Source organism: Aspergillus flavus, chromosome 6, assembly GCF_009017415.1.
Source record: "Aspergillus flavus chromosome 6, complete sequence".
Taxonomy (NCBI): domain Eukaryota; kingdom Fungi; phylum Ascomycota; class Eurotiomycetes; order Eurotiales; family Aspergillaceae; genus Aspergillus; species Aspergillus flavus.
This window is the reverse complement of record NC_092410.1, coordinates 3070870-3088822: the sequence shown is the minus strand read 5'-3', so window position 1 is coordinate 3088822 and position 17953 is coordinate 3070870. Positions and strand designations below refer to the sequence as shown.

Here is a 17953-nt window from a genome sequence, read left to right as displayed (position 1 = left end):
TACGAATCCTTGCCCTTGCTAGACTATGTTATTATTATTATTTTTTTTCTTCTTTTTTAGTTCGTTCTTGTTTGTGCTTCTCTGTCTTGGCAATAAAAAAAATCATGGCCGTCTTCGCCCGATAAGCGCTCCCGATTCCCCTGTGACTGTCACCACAGATCATCATACCTCATGGAGAGGTCAACAGTACCATCCGATGACGGCGACGTCTCTAGAGCGACGATGGTCACTGTACCGACCATTGCCACGACTATAATTGCCCTAATCCTCACATTATTGCGACTATATGTGCGCCGGTACATGATTCGGATGTTGTCCTGGGATGACTGGTTCAATGTCTTTGCGATGGTGAATCTCGAGTTTACCTGAATGTACATACTCTTTATCCTTGGCTAACCCATTGTCGCACCAGCTGACCCAACTGGTTGTTCTGGGACTGGTTCTTGGAGCAACCTCATATGGTTTTGGACGACACGTTAAATACGTGGGCCATGACCATGCGACCTACAGCATGAAGCTCTTGCGGATATGCGAATTTTTATTAATTTTCACAACTGTCTTCCTCAAGATTTCAATTAGTCTGTTTCTAAAGAGACTTTTGTAAGTACTGAAACTGGGATATTGACCACGAGCATGCTGTGGCTAACAGTTGTTGTCCTTAGCCTCACGAGCAAGAAATGGAGGGTCTTCTTCTGGTGCTTTATCGCCTTCAACACCATTACCAGCGTACTCGACGCCGCCGTTATATTTCCTCAATGTACCCCCGTGGAACTTAACTGGGATAAATCGGTGGAAGGACGCTGTTGGTCGGCTAACGCTATCGATGCGATTGGAATCACCCAAGGAGGTACGACACCCACCCAATTGATCACGGTATAACCTGACACAAGATGTATAGCGATTGCTGCATCAACGGATTTTGCGTTGTCCATTCTGCCAATTGTTTTTCTATGGAACATCAAACTCCCTAAGCGAGTAAAGGTGGGCATATGCGGGATCATGGCCTTGGGGTTCGCGTGAGTAAATGATATTGAGAACAGAATATTTGGAAATCCATAGCTGACTGAATGGCGGGAATATCAGGAGCGGCGCTTTTGCAATTGCTCGCACTGTCCTTGTTCCTAGTTTGATGACAACAGAAGATCCAACTTGTGAGTATATTTCTTCTTACGTTCTGCTTCGTCCTTGTATAACTGAACAGAGGATTGATGGTATTATCTAGGGGATCTTGTTGACCTATTTATGTGGGCAGTGTAAGTTGTCACAGACTAACCGATACTCCACCAGCTTGCAAAAGAATAAAGTGATGCTGACTTGTCTTCTTCGCAGACTGGAAGCGACGTTTGGCATTATCGCTGCTGCCGCCCCCTCTGTCCGGCCACTCCTCGGCCATAACTCCGTGACTACAAACTATTATTCTCGTGACAAATCACATTCGCTACCACTCCGGACTACGCGCACCGGACGAACCTCGCGAATCGAATGGGGGCATACTGTATTTGATACTAGAAACGACCCAGACGAGAGAGATGACTTTGGTGGGGACAGTGAATCTCAACTTCGTCTTGATGACCGGGGTATTATGAAAACCACCTCCATTGAGGTAGTTACCACGCTAGGGCATACCGTGGAGAGTGACATGGATGGGAGACCAACTTCGGAGGAGAGTACCGAAAGGAGATACGTCTAGAACGCACAATAGATTTACGATACGATCTGAAATTGAAACATGACCACGGACCAATCTCAGGCACTCCAGTTAGTATAATGATGTACTCGGAGTAAACTGGACAGGATAATTTACGCCGTTGCCTGTTCTTGGCAATGTATGGTGGAGCATCAGGTAGTATCAGTGCTCCATCGGAACTGTATTGGCGGTCCAATAAGAAGAGCCAAGCAGTGCAAGCACTCCTCCTGATCAGTAATAAGCGTTGCTAACCCGTCTTAGCTCCGTGCCAGCTCGTGCACTAACAAACCCTAACCGCGAACCGTCTCCCTCTTAGTATCCGCGGAATGTTGCCCGTCCGCAAGTAAGCTTCCAAGAAGGGGCCGCGTTCGAAACCCAATAAAGTTGCTGCGTAGAGATTTCTACCTGAGACAGGCGATTGATGAACCGGCGCTGCGGACCCCATGTCGCCGTGAACCTATGGCCGAGGTTACATCGATAATATTGTCATCATGCAGGGGTTGCTCTTCGCTTCGCTCGAATTTAATTTAGTATAAAAATAATCCCTGCAAGTAAGGTTTGAATGAATAATAGAATCTACAAACCAACAATGCGAGTATAAATCACATGTCCTGCAGCTCATGAAGAAGAAATCCTTCCAATAGATTAACTTTGCTTTTTTCCCCTCCCCTGTCAACGCCGGGTAAGCTCTCTGCAACTGGTTGCTCGTTTACCATGTCTGCAATGGAGCAGGAGGACAAGCATCCCTCGCCGGATGTGAGGATCGCAACTGGAAGCGATCAATCTTCAGAATATTCGAAAAGGAATGACAATGGCATTGTCCTCATTCCTCAACCGAGCGATGACCCGGAAGACCCTTTGGTATGTACTGACCTACCATATCGCGATGCGCCTCTCTAACAGTCCTCCAGAACTGGCCCATGCGCAAGAAAATTATCATATTCGCATGTATCTGTCTGGCCGGTTTCGCGGGCCAGATGTCGCCTAATTCCAACCAACTCACCTTCGTCTACCAAATCCCAGCATACCACAAGACTCAAACCGACCTACTAAACTCGGTTGCGGCTGGTCTAGCAGGATGGGTCGCAGGTCCGTTTTTCATCATTCCTCTCGTGGCTGTCATCGGTCGCAGTTCAGTGGTACTCTGGAGTCTGGTGGCTATCTTCGCCTGCCAGATTTGGGCTGCCGAGATGACGGGTGCAAATGACTATATCTCCTTCACCATTTCGCGACTCTTCTGTGGTATGTTTGGCGGTATTCCTGCTATCCTGGGTAGCGGTTACATCATGGATATGTTCTATCTGCATCAGCGGGGTAAGGCATTTGCCATCTTCGAAGTCCTTATTATCTTTGCTGTCGTCGGCGGTGGCACGCTGGGCGGTTTCATTGCGGAGCACAAGCCCTGGAACTATGTCTTTTGGTGGACTTTGGGCCCCGTGGGCGCGGCCGTCCTTGCTGTGTTCTTCTTCGTTGAAGACACTACTTTTCCCCGGGACCCTTCAATGCCGAAGCGTGCTCCCCTTCCCAAGGGCTGGTTTGCCAATCGCATCGCCACCTTCTTGCCGGGTACTAAAACACAGCCATCGGGCAAGGGACGAGAATTCGTAAGCCTTCCCCAAGAACATCCAACTATGCCCTAGTTACCCAGATCCAATATAACTAACAGTCCCCCCAGGTCCGCAAAGCAATCACCCCCCTCCAAATCACATTCACCCCCATCACACTCCTAACAGGAACCTACATCTTCATCGCCCTCGGCCTCCCCATCATGCAAGCCTCCACATTAGCAACCTACCTCGAACCCCCAGAAGAAGCAGGCGGATACGGGTTCTCCTCGCTCCAAATGGCCTTCTTCACCATGACAGCCTGGGTCGGAATCATCAGCGCCCAAGTCTACGGCTTCTTCTTCAACGACAAAACACCTCTCTGGCTCGCCCGTCGCCGCGGCGGAACCTGGCACACAGAGTACCGACTCGCAAACACCATCTTACCGAGCATCATCCTCCCCATCGGCCTCGGGATCTACGGCGCCGGCCTCGAATATCACCTCCATTTCATGGTTTTGGCGCTGGGTTCGTTCCTCATCTGGTTCGGGGCCCTGCTTGCCCTCCCGGTCTGCTATAATTATATCATTGAGTGTTTCTTGAACAACCCCGTCGAGGCTTCTGTGTCGCTGAACGCGTATCGGGTTTCGTTTGGCTTGATGTCTGTGTTTATTGTTACGCAGTGGCAGTCTTCTGTGGGAGTGGGGTGGATGTGGGGCATGGGGGCTTTCTTGATTGTTTTTGTGGATCTTATTATGGCGGGGATTATCTTGAAGGGGCATTTGGTGAGGAAGTGGACTGCTACGTTAGGTAGTTCTTTGGATGTTACGGAGGATGGGGCGAATATTAGCGCGAAGAAGGAGGGTGGTGTGTAAGCTGTGGCTTGTTGAATTTCTTTAGAAAGATCAAGACTAAATGTAAGATACTTCTCGACAACCTTAACTTTATTTATTATGTGATTGACTCACTGCGGTGAGATTGTAGGATCTAGCAATCCGGTAACAGCTCAAGAACGCTATAGAACCCTATCACAATTAAAGTAGCAACGTGAAGCCTGTTCCACAGTTCCAGATCACTCAAAGTGGGTCATATTCTACAACACCTGACATACTAGTGTAGTAATGTTATAACTATATTGATTATTGTTGTTATTCTTAGAGTTTATAACTTTACTTCTCGTTTTTCTTGTGACGGTTTCGGAGCACGTGGTTATTATCTGCCCTGTTTGTATGTAGTTTGCCTTATTTCTCAACCCCATCTTTATGCAAAACTTCTAAGATGACTTGATCACCTTCCCGATTTAGATAGATTATACATTTTAATACAAAATGCTGGGTCAAAGTCGTGTCAAACAATAGTCTTTTCAACTCATTATACGGCTTAGCGGACCCTCACAAGGAGCGGTCACCGGTGTGATCACTGGTAACCTAGTACAGTTCAGCTGAGCTAAAATAATAACAATTAGTGGCAATATTCCACTACGGGTTATCAAGACTATCAGCAATGTAAGTTGCATCAAAAGTTAAATCTATTTATTTCATCTATTCGTAGTAAATTGCCAATCCTGGACACTCAGCTATTCGTACACCGCTAAGAATAAACTACACTATTTAAGTGGCTTTCCAATAATATTGATTGGATGCCACACCCAAGTTTTAGCCAATAGAGTACGTTAATCCATCCCCAATTAGGAATTATCGTTCAATAAAAACGATATGTGTTTTCTTGGTACCCAAAGATATTCTATGATCATTTCAATAAACCTTATCTAGTCTAGTGGTCAATGTATAGATTCTTTCTATCCCACCGAGTATTATGATTTATAAGGAGACTCATCTTCGTTATCCTAAGTATTCTTACGATAATTACGCTTAAACTACTTCTCATAAGGTATTCCGAATTTCCACAAACTTAACTCCACCAAGGTGAGTTATATTTCCCCCCTTCAAAAATCACTATTGTTCTTATAACCTTTATAGACCGTGGTGAATATCAAGATGAAGATTCAGCTTTTCTGGTTCCTCACAACTACCAGTCTGGTCTTTGCAGGCTTTAACAGAAGAGCTACTTTGCGTGATGGAATTGAAAGACGCGGTGACGTCTATAATCAATGTGTACTTTCTATTATAAAAGAAGGTACAGAGAAGGCCGAACAAGCCGTACCAGCCGTGGAGGAGTGCATTAAACGTTTGGAGAAAAGCATTGAGGAAAGCTGTCTTGCGCCGTACACAGATCAAGACCAGGATGCTAGAACCAAAAACATGAACTCATGCTTCAATGTGCAGGTGACTTTAGTTCGGCCCCAGTTATCAGCTCTATCTCACTAATCAACTTTATCCTTTAGGCTTCCGAATGTAATCAATGTATGACAGCGAGGGGAATCACCCCTTCAGATCAGAGCTTTGTTCTGTTCTTATTGAGAGACGCTAAAGAGAAGATATTTAGTTCGAATCCGGAGATTGGGTGCGCCGAAAATCTCTGAATAGATGGAAACGGTTTCTATGAGCACTGGTACTATACTGTGTATGGTATTCTTTCTAAGAATAGAGTTTGTTCTGTTACTACTTATCTGTGAATCTCTTAGTGTTTCTTTGGCAATAGGTCACGGAAACATTTGAAGGAAGTAAGAGCTGGGCGCCGATGTTGAGTTTCGCTGTACAGTTACGGCATATCTGGTTCAGGTTTGGTGTCAATACCGCTAACATTGAAAACAGAGCTGAGGAGATACTTAACTAGAGCGAGAGAAAAATCCTCGTTGTATTTCTTACTAGGCCGCTTGGCTAGATTCCTGTTGGTTACCTAGTAGATAACATCTTACATTACAAAATGTAGTATACTATTATGAACTATTAGAATAATCCTCTGGTCAGTGATACAACCACATTCTTATCACTCTATTCCCGGAAAATAGATCCAGAACACGTGAAACCTATAGGTTCGATTGCGGCAGAAACTATGGTGAATCTGCCTGAAATTACTTAAGGCGCCCAAATCCCCGCAATCTATTTACCCCTCCCAACTTTCGGACTTCATCCTCCACCAACATTGTACCCTCACAAACTCATCTTTGCACTTAGGGCCAACCAACTCTTGAACAATATGCCTTCATACATTGTGAGTCTCCAGCTTCTATATAGCCGCTGAAAACAACTTTTTGTTCTCTCTCCTGACGTTCTTCAACTCTGGCAGGTTACGTGCAAGGAAAACGCATCGGCTGAGGAGATTGAAGAGTAAATCTCATATACTGACGCCATGAAATATTGGCTAATCTGTGGGTACCTGAACCAGGACAAAACAACATGTCAGAGACCAAGGTGGTGAAATAACACACGAGTATTCGCTCATAAAAGGCTTTGCGTGGGTGTCCTCAGTCCGTGCTCTAAGAGACTCAGCTAATCGTCTTCCAACTATTTTCACAGTGTGACTTTTCCTGATGGCGCGGTGATGACACTCGAGTCGCATCCACATGTAGCATCAGTTGAGCCGGACGGTATCATGTCAACGCAATAGACTTAAGGGGAGTTTGGGGAAGTCTCTGGAAGTATTGCATATAGAGGGGGCCAACAAATGATCTTGTCTTGGTATGTTCCTATTACCAGGACCTGGTCGGCAACTTGCACTGGCAGTCCTTATTAGTATTTCGAGGGTAGAGATGTATTCAGACTGATAGTGAGAGGAGCTATGGGTACGGTGGAGTAAATCTAGCTTCCGTTCAACTTGGAACTTTACTGAGTTTGAATACCCTCAGCGGCCTGAATAGTCTAAACTGTCCGAGTACCTAATTTGAACAGTCTAAACAACTTGATAGAAAACAGGCTGACCGTAAGCTAGATTCAGTCGCCGTAGTCCGCCACGTCACATGGTCAAGCAACCATACCCCAAAGAGACTAGACGATATGCCCGCCGTAAACAAGAAGCCCAACCTCTCTTCCTTTGCATGCTCTGCACTGTCATCAACAATGCGTCTCATTCACACAGAGCGGTTACAGCTCGAAGAATTCGCAGATGAAATCCCGCCTTACGCGGTTCTCTCGCACCGATGGGGCAAGGACGAAGTTACGTTCCAAGACATACTCCTCAACCAGAACCATGATACGGAGGGCTACAGAAAAGTGGAGAACATCTGTAAAGTAGCCAACCAGGATGGCTTTGAGTATGCCTGGATTGACACCTGTTGTATCAACAAAGAAAGTAGCGCTGAGCTGTCCGAGGCAATCAACTCAATGTTCAGATGGTATGAATCGGCAGGACGGTGTTATGCTTACCTACGCGATGTCTCTCCGGACAATAACCAATCTGATTTGTCAACCAAAGTTAGAAACAGTGTGTACTTCAAGAGAGGCTGGACTCTTCAAGAGCTCATTGCTCCATCGGACGTGCGTTTTCTTGCAGATGACTGGAGTGAGATAGGCTCGAGGGAATCTTGGTGTACCTTGATACATAGTATCACCAACATAGACGAATCGATACTGAGAGGCTCAGCACAGTTGTCCGATTTCAGTATTGCCAGGCGAATGTCATGGGCTTCGGGAAGAAAGACGACACGTGTTGAGGATATAGCCTACTGCCTCATGGGGATATTCCACGTTAACATGCCGTTGCTCTACGGAGAGGGCGAGAAGGCTTTCATAAGACTGCAGGAAGAGATTATGAGGGAGTCAGCCGACCAGACACTGTTTGCATGGGGAGCACGTGAATCATTTGACCGATCTGCAACTGGTCTACTTGCGCGATCGCCTGCTGATTTCAAGCATTCTGGAGATTTCGTACCTTTTTACTTTTCAAAGAAGGATTCTGCTCCGTTCTCGATAACTAACCGGGGTATAAAGCTACATTTACCCCTGTACCACAGCCTAGTGGTAAAGGATGTACTTATACTTGAGTGCCAGGACACCTCACTAGATTACATAGCTCTTGCGGGGATATATCTGCTCCCCAGCCATGGCGGACAGCTGCAGTATATGAGATATAACTCTAGGCCCAGCAGACTTCCTCTATGGAGAATACGTCATGTCAAGGCTCAAACGATCTATGTGATGAAGACATCCATTGGTGAGGGAGGGAGCTCTCTGCTGCATGAGCGTAAACCTTATCGCTACACAGAATCCCGCCTCCGCGGAGAGATATCGCAGTCAGGAGAGCGCCCGAAAAAGGTAATCCTGTGTTTCGACGGAGGGAGCCATAAGCATGGAGCGAATCATCAGTCTAACATCGAGAAAATACATAAGATGCTTTATGGCACAAACGGCTCCCAGCTTTGTTACTACCAACGAGCTAAGTTTAGCCGTCCTGATGACTTCAAAACATGTATGGGTGATGGATATAGTGTAAGTTATCTTATGAAACTAGAAGATACCGAAGCACTAACACTACATCCAACAGTGGCTCGTAGGCCACTACAACGTTGGGGATGAGATATTTCTCTTCGGCTTTTCCAGTGGGGCTTACATAGCTCAAGCACTCGCAAGAATGGTCGACTATATTGGAGTCTTACCTGAAATTAACGGGGGCTTTCAGGCTGCCTGGGACATCTACCAAAGCTGGAACAACTATGCGCTGAGAACCGATGCTGATAAGCTGTGGGAGGAGAGAGAGAGTTACTTTCAAATGAAAGGTTTTCGAGAAAAGCTCAGCAAGCCAACCAATAGGATCCCATTTCTTGGTTTATTCGATGCTGTCGTTGTCAAATCCAAATATCTGGGCAGAGAAGGGGACCGAATCTCTACAACTACGGAGATTTCGAAATCAGCCAGTACTATCTGCCATGCGGTCTCAATAGACGAATGTCGGGCTGAATTACGCCCAGTTCTCCTGAATGAAGAGCTCGGCAGTGGACTACTTATGAAAGGACTCAAGCAAGTCTGGTTTCCAGGTAGTCATGCTGTGAGTATTCTGCTTGTCTATGAACACACACTTTTCTTTTTTGCTAACTTCCATAGGACATCGGGGGGCTCGTACCACTAGACCCCGATGAAACTTGTAGTCTCAGCCACATCCCGCTGGTTTGGATGGTCTGCGAGGCCATAAACGCCGGTCTGTCTTTCAGGCTCACGACGCAGTTTGGATGCGATGAGCATACACAGGTCAGCCCACTAGATCTGACGAAGATAATGGGCAGCGACAGCTTAAGCGACCAGTACAATGCATTCACAGTCAGTCCAGGGACGATCTTCTCTAGCGTCCAGTTGAAGGACTCTTTACGTCTGGCATCCACACAAGGCCACCTGCACAGCACCATGAGCCACAAACACACAATCAAACAAAACAGCAGGCACGCTCTTCTTGCCCATACTGCATATCGAAGATTAGCCCTCACAAAGCGTCGAAAGCTCCCACCTTTTGCCAAACTGCATATTTCCGCTATCCACAGAATGGACTCCGAGTCCACCCATTACCACCCAGCCAATGCGATCATTAGCCGCGACCCGGGTAGTGCAATGACCTTATATACTGCGCACAAAAGAGGTCACTTGCTAGCAATCAGTGATGTTAACGATATAGTTGGATCGTTCTACGTTGCTATAAACAAAGCCGAAGCTCGGTCAATTGCGTCTGTTAAGCCTCCAAGTCTATACTCCAAAATACGCGGCGCTGCAAGTTTCCGTTTTCGTAAAGTCGAAGAGCCTGCTTTATTCTAGGATTCGATGAAAGGCACGCAGACTTACCTACGCATTTCGTTATGATTTTCCCGTAATGAGTGAGAAGAACATTGAATCTGGAGAGAGATAATGTCGACGTGACTTTTGTTCTCCATCTAAGTGTGCTATTAAAAGACTTCCTATATACCTCGGCTTTTGTATATACACATTGAAGTGGTCTATTCAGGGTAAAGCTCATACATCTATGCAGTGTATCCTCCCCGCTGCTGCAGGTTCTCAATGCGACCAAGCAAGAACTCCAGCTGGCGATATGCCGCGCCGGGGACATACTGGGGAATTTCTGCGCTTATTGTCAGCACCATAATCCAGGAAAACTATCAGCAGCTCATATTGATTCTCAACTTACCATGACCAGCCAGGTAAACACTGGAGAAAGTCAACCCACGCTCGGTGTGAGCTGTGCCTAGAAGTCCTGCACCAGCGATCAAGGTGAATGGCTCGGGGGCATTGCCATTGGCGAGTTCCGCCAGACCATAATGGTAAGGGACATAAAGAGGCTCAACAGGAGGCTTCTGGAACCCTTGAGCACCGTTCCAAGTCATGTTCTGGATTGTCACCAATGATCCGTTCAGGAAAAGGAGGTAATCAAGCCAGCCGTGGCCAATGATCGTGTTGTTCGTCCGCTCAATCACACTGGGAAGGGGACCCAGGGCACTGGGAGGAGATTGATCGCCATTCTTGAAGATCGTAGTTTCTCCGCAGACGGAGTAATCCGTGCGAGGGACATGAAGGGCCTTTTGGACGTCAGTGCGGTTGAAGTAGTTGTTGGGTCCGCCTGCAAGAGAAGGGAAGCCCATCTCGCTCCAGAGATAAGGACAGTAGTCTGTTAAGTGGTAGTAGTTGAAGCAAGGGTTGACATCGTAAGCAGCTGCAACAATGTCGTCCCAGATAGCGCACTCCGAGCTGATTTCCGGAAGGACGGGGAAGTCCTTGGGTGGCGGGTAAGTCAAGGCCTCATCAAGGAACTTGTTGAAGCCACACTTGTCCGCTCGGGAGTTGACGTCTGCCAGGAATGTGTCGTTCAAAGCGAAGACATTTGTGTAATGGTTCAAGTGTCTAACAGCCGGGGCTGTGGGGTTGTCAGAATAGGCATCAACGCGAGTGTCAATAGACATGCAAAACATACCATAAATCATCACCGAGTCATCGTTAATTGAAGGGTCATTGATCTGAATACCCTTCACATTGAAATACTTCTCATCTTCCTCATCCAACATTGCCGAAGCGATGTACGGAATGTATTGCCCGGCATAACTCTCACCAGTAAGATACACCTTGTGACCGTGCAGGCCGAAGGTGTCGACAAAGTGCTTAAACCAGCTCTTAAATTGGGCAGCAACTCCTTCCTCGTCATCCACGGTAGACGGTCCAGGGGAGAAGCCCGTTCCGGCTGGCTGATCGATATACACCACATTCGTTAGGTTAGTCCACGAGTATGGGTTTCGAGCAGGCTTATAAGTTCCAGGAAGCCAAAGGAAGGGACCATTTTCCTGCAGCAATCCATCGAGAGAACTGCATCCTGGTCCACCGTTCAGCCAGATTGTGATCTAGATGGTTGTTAGAATTAATGGACTACGGCTACTCTGTTATCCTGGCGGTGAATACATACCTCGTCCTGCGCCTTCGGGTTCTGAGAGGGGAAGAACCAGAAGAAGAGGCTGGAATTCCCAGCGGGTGAGTTGGGCAAGAGACCTGCATAAGATTCTCCGACGTCAAAGTCCACTTCTGGGATGCCAGTGCCGTTGACAAGGAACCCTACACAGCACACGAAAACATCAGCATTAATAACTCGACTATCAAGATTGTCGAACACTAACTCTCGGTCTTGTTAGTCAAGTACTTGTAATCATCATCCCGAGCCACTGGAACTGCCCGAGGCAACACCGTCTTATGCTGGTGAGCTCGCTGAACGGCCTTAGCTTTGCGATGAGGATTCTCCAAGCCGACGACAGAGCCGACCAGCAAAAGAGAAGCGATAGCCGTTGCCGCACGCATCGTGGGTAAATTTTACCAGATTGAACAAGGAACCCGTGAGCGCAACCTCAGGACCGATCGACAGGGGCCTCGTGCTCTTTTAAACGGCGAGAAAAACAGGCAGAAACCAATCGATTCACATCACGAGGAGGTGGAGAAGCTTGTCCCCGAGGAAAGACGACAGAGGAGACTAAGCACCTACAAGCATTGGGGCTTACTTCGGAGAAGCTTTGATGGACTCCAAGCTTAGGGTCAATCCTTTCTCGATCAGGAAGGTCAATGTGGATAGCTCAGATACCCCGACGGGGATCCGACTGCGGGCCCAACCCCAAAGCTGGCCGTGGTAATATCAACTTTTGATTATTTCATCTCGCCGGCTAGACCGGATGGTACCTCTATCTCTCCCATTGGGGTTGGGGTCGCATGTGGAGCTCCGTCGGGATGCAACAGTTGATAGCAGAAGCCAATCGCGCGACGATACGGCTCATGGAATGAGGAGATCACGACATACACAGTCAATGTTTTGACCCACTTCTGCAGTGCTCGAACACCGCCATTCGATTGGACTTATCTCATGGTTGAATGCAGGTTATCTCTCTTCATTTCCTTTTAAGCGAGGGCGAAAGAGGGGGTCAGGCAAGGATAGGTGCAATAATAAGAAACTTGTTGGGTAATGGAAAATGGATTTATGCCCCGTCGCTTCGGAGAACACTCCAATGTACTGTGTACCCTACGGAGTACTCCGTACCTAAATCATCGCTATAATGATGTCCCCGAATTATTTGAGCACGCAATGCCATATCGAGACTCTTACTGGGGATCGAAAACAGGGCACTAACGATATGATGCAGTGATCATACCACGTCTTCCTCGCTTTCATGCAGCGCAGCCTGCAGCTGTACTTCCCGCTATTGAGGTATTAACCCAAAGGAAACCGTAAAACCTATTATGGATGACATTCAACGTCGTATGACTTATGCAAATATGTTCAGTAAATATACAGGCATTTTGTGTGAACCGACAAGACCAAAAGATGCCAATCTCGCCCCAAACTCCTGGTATAATCGCCCCTTCAAGAAGACAAGAATTTCTCACTCAAAAACAACATCATACAAACAATGAGCTATTGGGCGCAATGCCCTCAAGCCCAGACTCCCCATCAATCATTGGCCAAAGTCGCCGGATTCGATCGTCAAGTATCAAATTCTCAGCTTCCCATCTCTTCCGTTCCACGGATTTGGCTTCGATCTGCTTCTGGCCGCCGAACCAAGAGCGTCCAGCGTTCTGGATACTCTCCTGCTCTTCTTTTTCGGCCTTAGCGACAAGTCGGGAGACCATTGTCTTCCAGTTCTCTAGGCCTACGCGGAGACACTCCGCGCAGCGGTGTCGGGGGATACGGTCGGATTCACCTAATTCGAGCATGGTGGCTTCGGCTGTGTCGACTGCGTCGCGGGTCCAGGCAAGGCCCTTTTCTTTGGAGGATGAGGCGTAGATAATCTCGCCAATGTAAGTCATGAGCCCTGCCTCGTCACAGGCGGAGGTGGCAGTTCGGAGCGGCGGTTCATTTCCCGATGGGAGAGGTGCTGGGTATTCCACAGGAACTAGCATGATTTTAATCGAGTCGAAAAGATAACGGAACGGGTCCTTGGACTTGTGTAGAGATGGGAGTTTCGGCATAATTGTGCCAGGAGGTGGCGGCGGTAGAGAACGGCGGGCTTTCAGAACGGAGGTAAAGATAGACAGAGCGGTAGGAAGGTTGTTGTGCCGGGCATGATAAACTGCAAGCGCCGTCGAAACACGCAGAATATTTTCCGATGGTAAGGCCTTGCCATCATTTTTGAGAACTCCCGTTTTCACATCCACCACCTTCCCAGCGTCAACCGGCGACCCGGAGGCAGCAATATCCATAGCCCAATTATACATATCACTCGCGGTATCCTGCAGACCCTTATAATCCAACCAGTCCGCATAAGCAAGAGCAGCATCAAGCTTCTGCCGAGTATCAAATCCACGCGTAGTCAGGATCTTCATGTAAAAGACCTCCGGGCTCGGAGAAGCCTGCTCGCAATCCTCCTCCCGGGGCACCTTCTTCTGACCCGCAGGCATAGGTTTTGGACGAGGATTTGACGGACCAACAACATATTCAGCCGGCGCAGAAATACGCTGCTTCCGATCCGTCAACCACCCCTCAAGATTCTCCGCCGCTTTCGCAGCACCCATAAGCGCCTGGAAGTATCCTCTCCGCCACGGCTCACTCTTACTAGACACATCAAAGCCAGTCTTCCCAACACCCTCAACCAAAAACCCGCCATCGCCTTGCTCAACAATGCCCTTCCCTTCACCAACCGGATCTTCCAATCGCTCTAACAATTCCTTCAGATACCCCGCAACCATGGGCCAATTAGTCATCAACTTCCCAATATCCTCAGGATGCTGAAGGGCCTGCGCAGAGCGCAAGCACCACCGACTCTTCCACGACCATTCTGGCGGCGTGGGCCATTGATGTTCGATTTCTTCCTGGTAAACGCCCAGCTTGATCACCTGGAACAAGACCAGGATAGCATAGAACGACAGGCCGATTCGGAGACCGCGGTAAAGACGCTGTTTGTAATGTTCACGGCTCTCGGTTGAGATCAATCGTGCGAAATGCTGTCGGAGGTGAATTGACAAGGGCGGCACAGGGCGACTGCTCGCTAATGGTGAGAGGAAGGGTAGCTGTGGCCTGACGTACGGAGGTGTTACGAGTTCGAGTCGGGACTTTTGCGTGAATGGACGAGAGGGATGGCGTAGACTGTGGTGGACAGGTATCCGGGTTGGCCGGATGGCCCCCGGTAGCCGACTGGGTAGGCGACGAGGTAGCATCTCTGATGCTTTCGATTGTGTTGGTGAGCTTGAGGACGGTCAATTCCGCTATTCTGTGGTTGGAGGAAATTAGGAGGTCTGTTTGCATGGTTTGCATTGCATTTTTGCCCGCGGATTTTCTGAGATTTAGTTCCGTTCGTGCAGGTTAAAGCACCAGTAACAAATATTTAGTTTGCGAGAACATACGTATGATTCAAACATATGAAATAGATGCTTTTTTTCTACGTCGCCAATACGTGCGCACCGATCGCTATCATACCAGCAATACTCCGTAAGTTTATCAAGAACTCTCCAAATTTCAAGTATCAGTGGGAATCAAAGATAGTCCATTAAAGCAAAAACGTTCTATGATATCTTTCAACACTTAGTGCAAAATCACTTTAAAATTCATTACCAAAAAGCCCATTCCAAAACACCTTGGCTCTAAGCACGGTCAAAGAAACCCTCAGTCTCAAGCAAGAGGATGATCTCGTGGACAATGCTGCGAACAGACTGCTTGGAGACATCGACAGTGAGGTGAGCGTTCTCAGGAGCCTCATAAGGGTCATCAACACCAGTGAAGCCCTTGATCTCACCGGCACGGGCCTTGGCGTAGATACCGCGCTTGTCGGTCTTCTCACAGTACTCCAGAGGAGTGTTGACGTGGACCAGGAAGAAGGAACCGTGCTGGGACACGGCCTCACGAGCGGCCTTCCGAGAGTGCTCGTAGGGGGCAATGGGGGCAGCGATGACAGCAGCACCGGCCTTGGTCAGCTCGCTGGCAACGAAGGCGATACGCTGAATGTTGGTGTGGCGGTCCTCACGGCTGAAGCCCAGCTCGGAAGAGAGCTCGTGGCGGACAGTGTCACCGAGGAGGAGAGAGACAGCACGACCGCCCTGCTGGTTCAGGGTGACCTGCAGAGCACGAGCGATGGCGTCCTTGCCGGAGTTCTGGTAACCGGTAAGGAAGACGGTGAAACCCTGGGTGTGGCGAGGGGGGCTGGATTCACGCAGGATCTTAACAACTTCGGGGTAAGAGAACCACTCGGGGATGTGGGCACCGGTGCGGAGGCGGTTGCGCAGTTCGGTACCGGAGATGTCCAGAGTCTTCACACCGGCAGGAACCTCATCCTTAGGCTTGTACTCATCGGTGTCGGGCAGGTAGGTGACCTGCTGGAACTCGACAACCTCGATACCCAGCTCGTCCTTGTACTTCTCGACGGCGTGCTGAGCGTCGTAAGGGCCGTAGAACTCCTCGCCCTTGGAGTTCTTACCGGGACCGGCGTGGTCACGGCCAACGATGAAGTGGGTAGCACCGTGGTTCTTACGGATGATGGCGTGCCAGATGGCCTCACGGGGACCACCCATACGCATGGCAAGGCCGAGCAGACCAAGGACGGCCATTCCGTTGGGGTAGCGGGGCAAGAGGGCCTGGTAAGCACGGACACGGGTGAAGTGGTCAATGTCACCGGGCTTGGTGAGACCGACAACGGGGTGGATCAGGACATTAGCCGCGCGAGCACGAGCCGCACGGACGGTCAGCTCACGGTGAGCTCTGTGCATGGGGTTTCTGCAGTTGACCGTTAGCACAAGCTTACACAGGGATCGTCATTAACGGTTGATAAAAGTACCTGGTCTGGAAAGCGACAACTCGGGACCAGCCGAGCTTGTCAAAGTGGATGCGCAGCTCTGCGGGGGTGTCTAAAACGTGTTAGCACTCAACATCAGGACATCTATTCGCGCCGGCGACAAAACGTACAGCGCAGGGCAACATAGTCGTAGTGGTTCAGCTTGTTGACAGCCTCGATCTTTCCACCAATGTAGAATTCCTCGACCTTGGTGTTGAGGTACTTGATGGCAGGGTGCTCAGGATCACCGCCAAAGACCAGCTTGGCTTCCTTCTCCCTAAACCAAGAAAAAAAATCAATTGTCAGTCATCCGCATTACCTGACCGAATGCAAAACCGCGCTCCAAAGCAAGAGGGCAGCACTCACTTGTCAGCACGGTAGATATCATCGATGGTCAGGATGGCCAGGTTGCGGTCATCACGGAAGTCGCGGAGAGTGACGCGAGAGCCAGCCTGCAGCTTGAGCTCGTTGATGACCTGTTGGGAGGCATCAAGGGTAATGGGCATGGAGAAAAGGTTGCCATCGGCAAGACGGCAGTTCTCACAGACACTAACCAGGCGCAATATGTTAGCGGATTGTTTTGGCAGCGTGTGGCTTCAATTGTAATCATAATTTCTAAGACCTCTGCCAAGACTCATTGTTGATGGTCTTGAATTACAATTGGTTTTCTTGGTGCGAATAGGGAGAGCGCAGCATACCCGTCGAAATCCTTCTGGTTCATGAAGCCTGCGGGGAGATATCGGAGTCAGCCACCGAGTCAACTTTCACGCCCAGCCATGTGCCAAGCGTTGTCGCAATACAACCAAGAAAAAACATCATTCTGCGATTGAGAACATACCCTCCAGAGGACTGAAGCCACCGTTCATGATCAGTTCAAGATCGCACAGCTGACGCTCGGAGAGGACGATGGCGGGCAGGCTCTCCGCCTCCGCGGCCAACTGGTCGTGGCGGGGAGCATCGCGGGCAAGAAGGTCCTTCAGGACACCACCGTGAGGGCTGTTGGCCATGTTGTATGTGTATATGGATTGACCAATTTAATGTATAAAAGAAGGTGGAAGAGAAAGAGAAACACAAGAGGGGGGTATGGAGAGATTAAAAAGAAAAAGCTGGTGGGATGGGAGAGTAGTAAGAGTAGAGGGGGAGAAGGACGTGCGGAAATAGTGGGGGGGGGAATCCAGAAGGAAAAAGAAATTGATTTAAAAGAATCCGACAAAATGAAAAATAAAAATAATAAAAATAAAAAGTTCAATCCAAGGAACTTCTCAATTAGGTGAATGAATGGAAAAGCTCCTAGGAGAAAGGCAAATGTTCTCGAACCCCGAGGCGAATTGCCTTGTTCCAGCCAAAGAGGATAATAAGGATCGGAGTGAAGTCGTCAGGCTGTGGAGCCTCCAAACTCTTGGGTTTCCTTGGACGACGTATGCATTTTATGGAGTTCTCAACGTCAACACATCAGCTATCAGGATGATTTGTCCGAGGAGGCTTCCTAGATAATTTCAATTGATTTCTATTTTTCTTGTTGAGTATTTTTCTATGGATTAAATTAAAACTTTGCTTAGAGTATCCTTTAATCCTGACCTGTTCCTTGGTTCGTTCATGCCGTCTATCAATACTTACTCT

At 48.5% G+C, this 17953-nt stretch overlaps 8 protein-coding genes across 8 annotated transcripts; 5 read left to right on the top strand and 3 right to left on the bottom strand.

Annotated features, from left to right (window-relative positions):
* Positions 1-16: 16 nt before the first annotated feature.
* F9C07_1807565 (uncharacterized protein) lies at positions 17-1832 on the top strand. Its single transcript, XM_041294528.2, has 7 exons — positions 17-348; positions 413-600; positions 663-847; positions 899-1016; positions 1084-1151; positions 1223-1253; positions 1330-1832. Exons 1-7 carry the CDS (start codon positions 172-174, stop codon positions 1688-1690), a joined length of 1128 nt encoding a protein of 375 aa, XP_041148809.1. The 5' UTR covers positions 17-171; the 3' UTR covers positions 1691-1832.
* A 406-nt stretch (positions 1833-2238) lies between these two features.
* On the top strand, positions 2239-4644 carry F9C07_2286576 (synaptic vesicle transporter). The gene is made up of 3 exons (XM_071510838.1): positions 2239-2548; positions 2599-3291; positions 3363-4644. The coding sequence occupies exons 1-3, from the start codon at positions 2402-2404 to the stop codon at positions 4104-4106; spliced, it is 1584 nt and encodes a 527-aa protein (XP_071367957.1). The 5' UTR covers positions 2239-2401; the 3' UTR covers positions 4107-4644.
* A 331-nt stretch (positions 4645-4975) lies between these two features.
* F9C07_2171059 (uncharacterized protein) lies at positions 4976-6191 on the top strand. The gene is made up of 3 exons (XM_071509356.1): positions 4976-5156; positions 5211-5516; positions 5576-6191. Exons 2-3 carry the CDS (start codon positions 5229-5231, stop codon positions 5711-5713), a joined length of 426 nt encoding a protein of 141 aa, XP_071367956.1. The 5' UTR covers positions 4976-5156; positions 5211-5228; the 3' UTR covers positions 5714-6191.
* On the top strand, positions 6192-7051 carry F9C07_2171058 (uncharacterized protein). The gene is made up of 4 exons (XM_071509355.1): positions 6192-6345; positions 6421-6461; positions 6520-6588; positions 6651-7051. Exons 1-4 carry the CDS (start codon positions 6331-6333, stop codon positions 6739-6741), a joined length of 216 nt encoding a protein of 71 aa, XP_071367955.1. The 5' UTR covers positions 6192-6330; the 3' UTR covers positions 6742-7051.
* A 76-nt stretch (positions 7052-7127) lies between these two features.
* Positions 7128-9869, top strand: F9C07_2205295 (uncharacterized protein; the record flags this gene model as incomplete). The annotated part of the gene is made up of 3 exons (XM_041287108.2): positions 7128-8558; positions 8614-9114; positions 9171-9869. The coding sequence occupies 3 exons, from the start codon at positions 7128-7130 to the stop codon at positions 9867-9869; spliced, it is 2631 nt and encodes an 876-aa protein (XP_041148810.2).
* A 101-nt stretch (positions 9870-9970) lies between these two features.
* F9C07_1807284 (Alpha/Beta hydrolase protein) lies at positions 9971-12211 on the bottom strand. Its single transcript, XM_041294515.2, has 5 exons — positions 11708-12211; positions 11500-11645; positions 11017-11437; positions 10237-10959; positions 9971-10170 (listed from the first exon to the last, which is right to left on the bottom strand). The coding sequence occupies exons 1-5, from the start codon at positions 11883-11885 to the stop codon at positions 10073-10075; spliced, it is 1566 nt and encodes a 521-aa protein (XP_041148811.1). The 5' UTR covers positions 11886-12211; the 3' UTR covers positions 9971-10072.
* A 760-nt stretch (positions 12212-12971) lies between these two features.
* F9C07_11803 (uncharacterized protein) lies at positions 12972-14726 on the bottom strand (the record flags this gene model as incomplete). Its single annotated transcript, XM_041287113.1, has 1 exon — positions 12972-14726. The coding sequence occupies one exon, from the start codon at positions 14724-14726 to the stop codon at positions 12972-12974; it is 1755 nt and encodes a 584-aa protein (XP_041148812.1).
* A 211-nt stretch (positions 14727-14937) lies between these two features.
* F9C07_1807281 (ATP sulfurylase) lies at positions 14938-17475 on the bottom strand. The gene is made up of 6 exons (XM_041294516.2): positions 17172-17475; positions 17032-17059; positions 16700-16882; positions 16465-16610; positions 16337-16406; positions 14938-16275 (listed from the first exon to the last, which is right to left on the bottom strand). The coding sequence occupies exons 1-6, from the start codon at positions 17338-17340 to the stop codon at positions 15150-15152; spliced, it is 1722 nt and encodes a 573-aa protein (XP_041148813.1). The 5' UTR covers positions 17341-17475; the 3' UTR covers positions 14938-15149.
* Between the last annotated feature and the right edge of the window lie 478 nt (positions 17476-17953).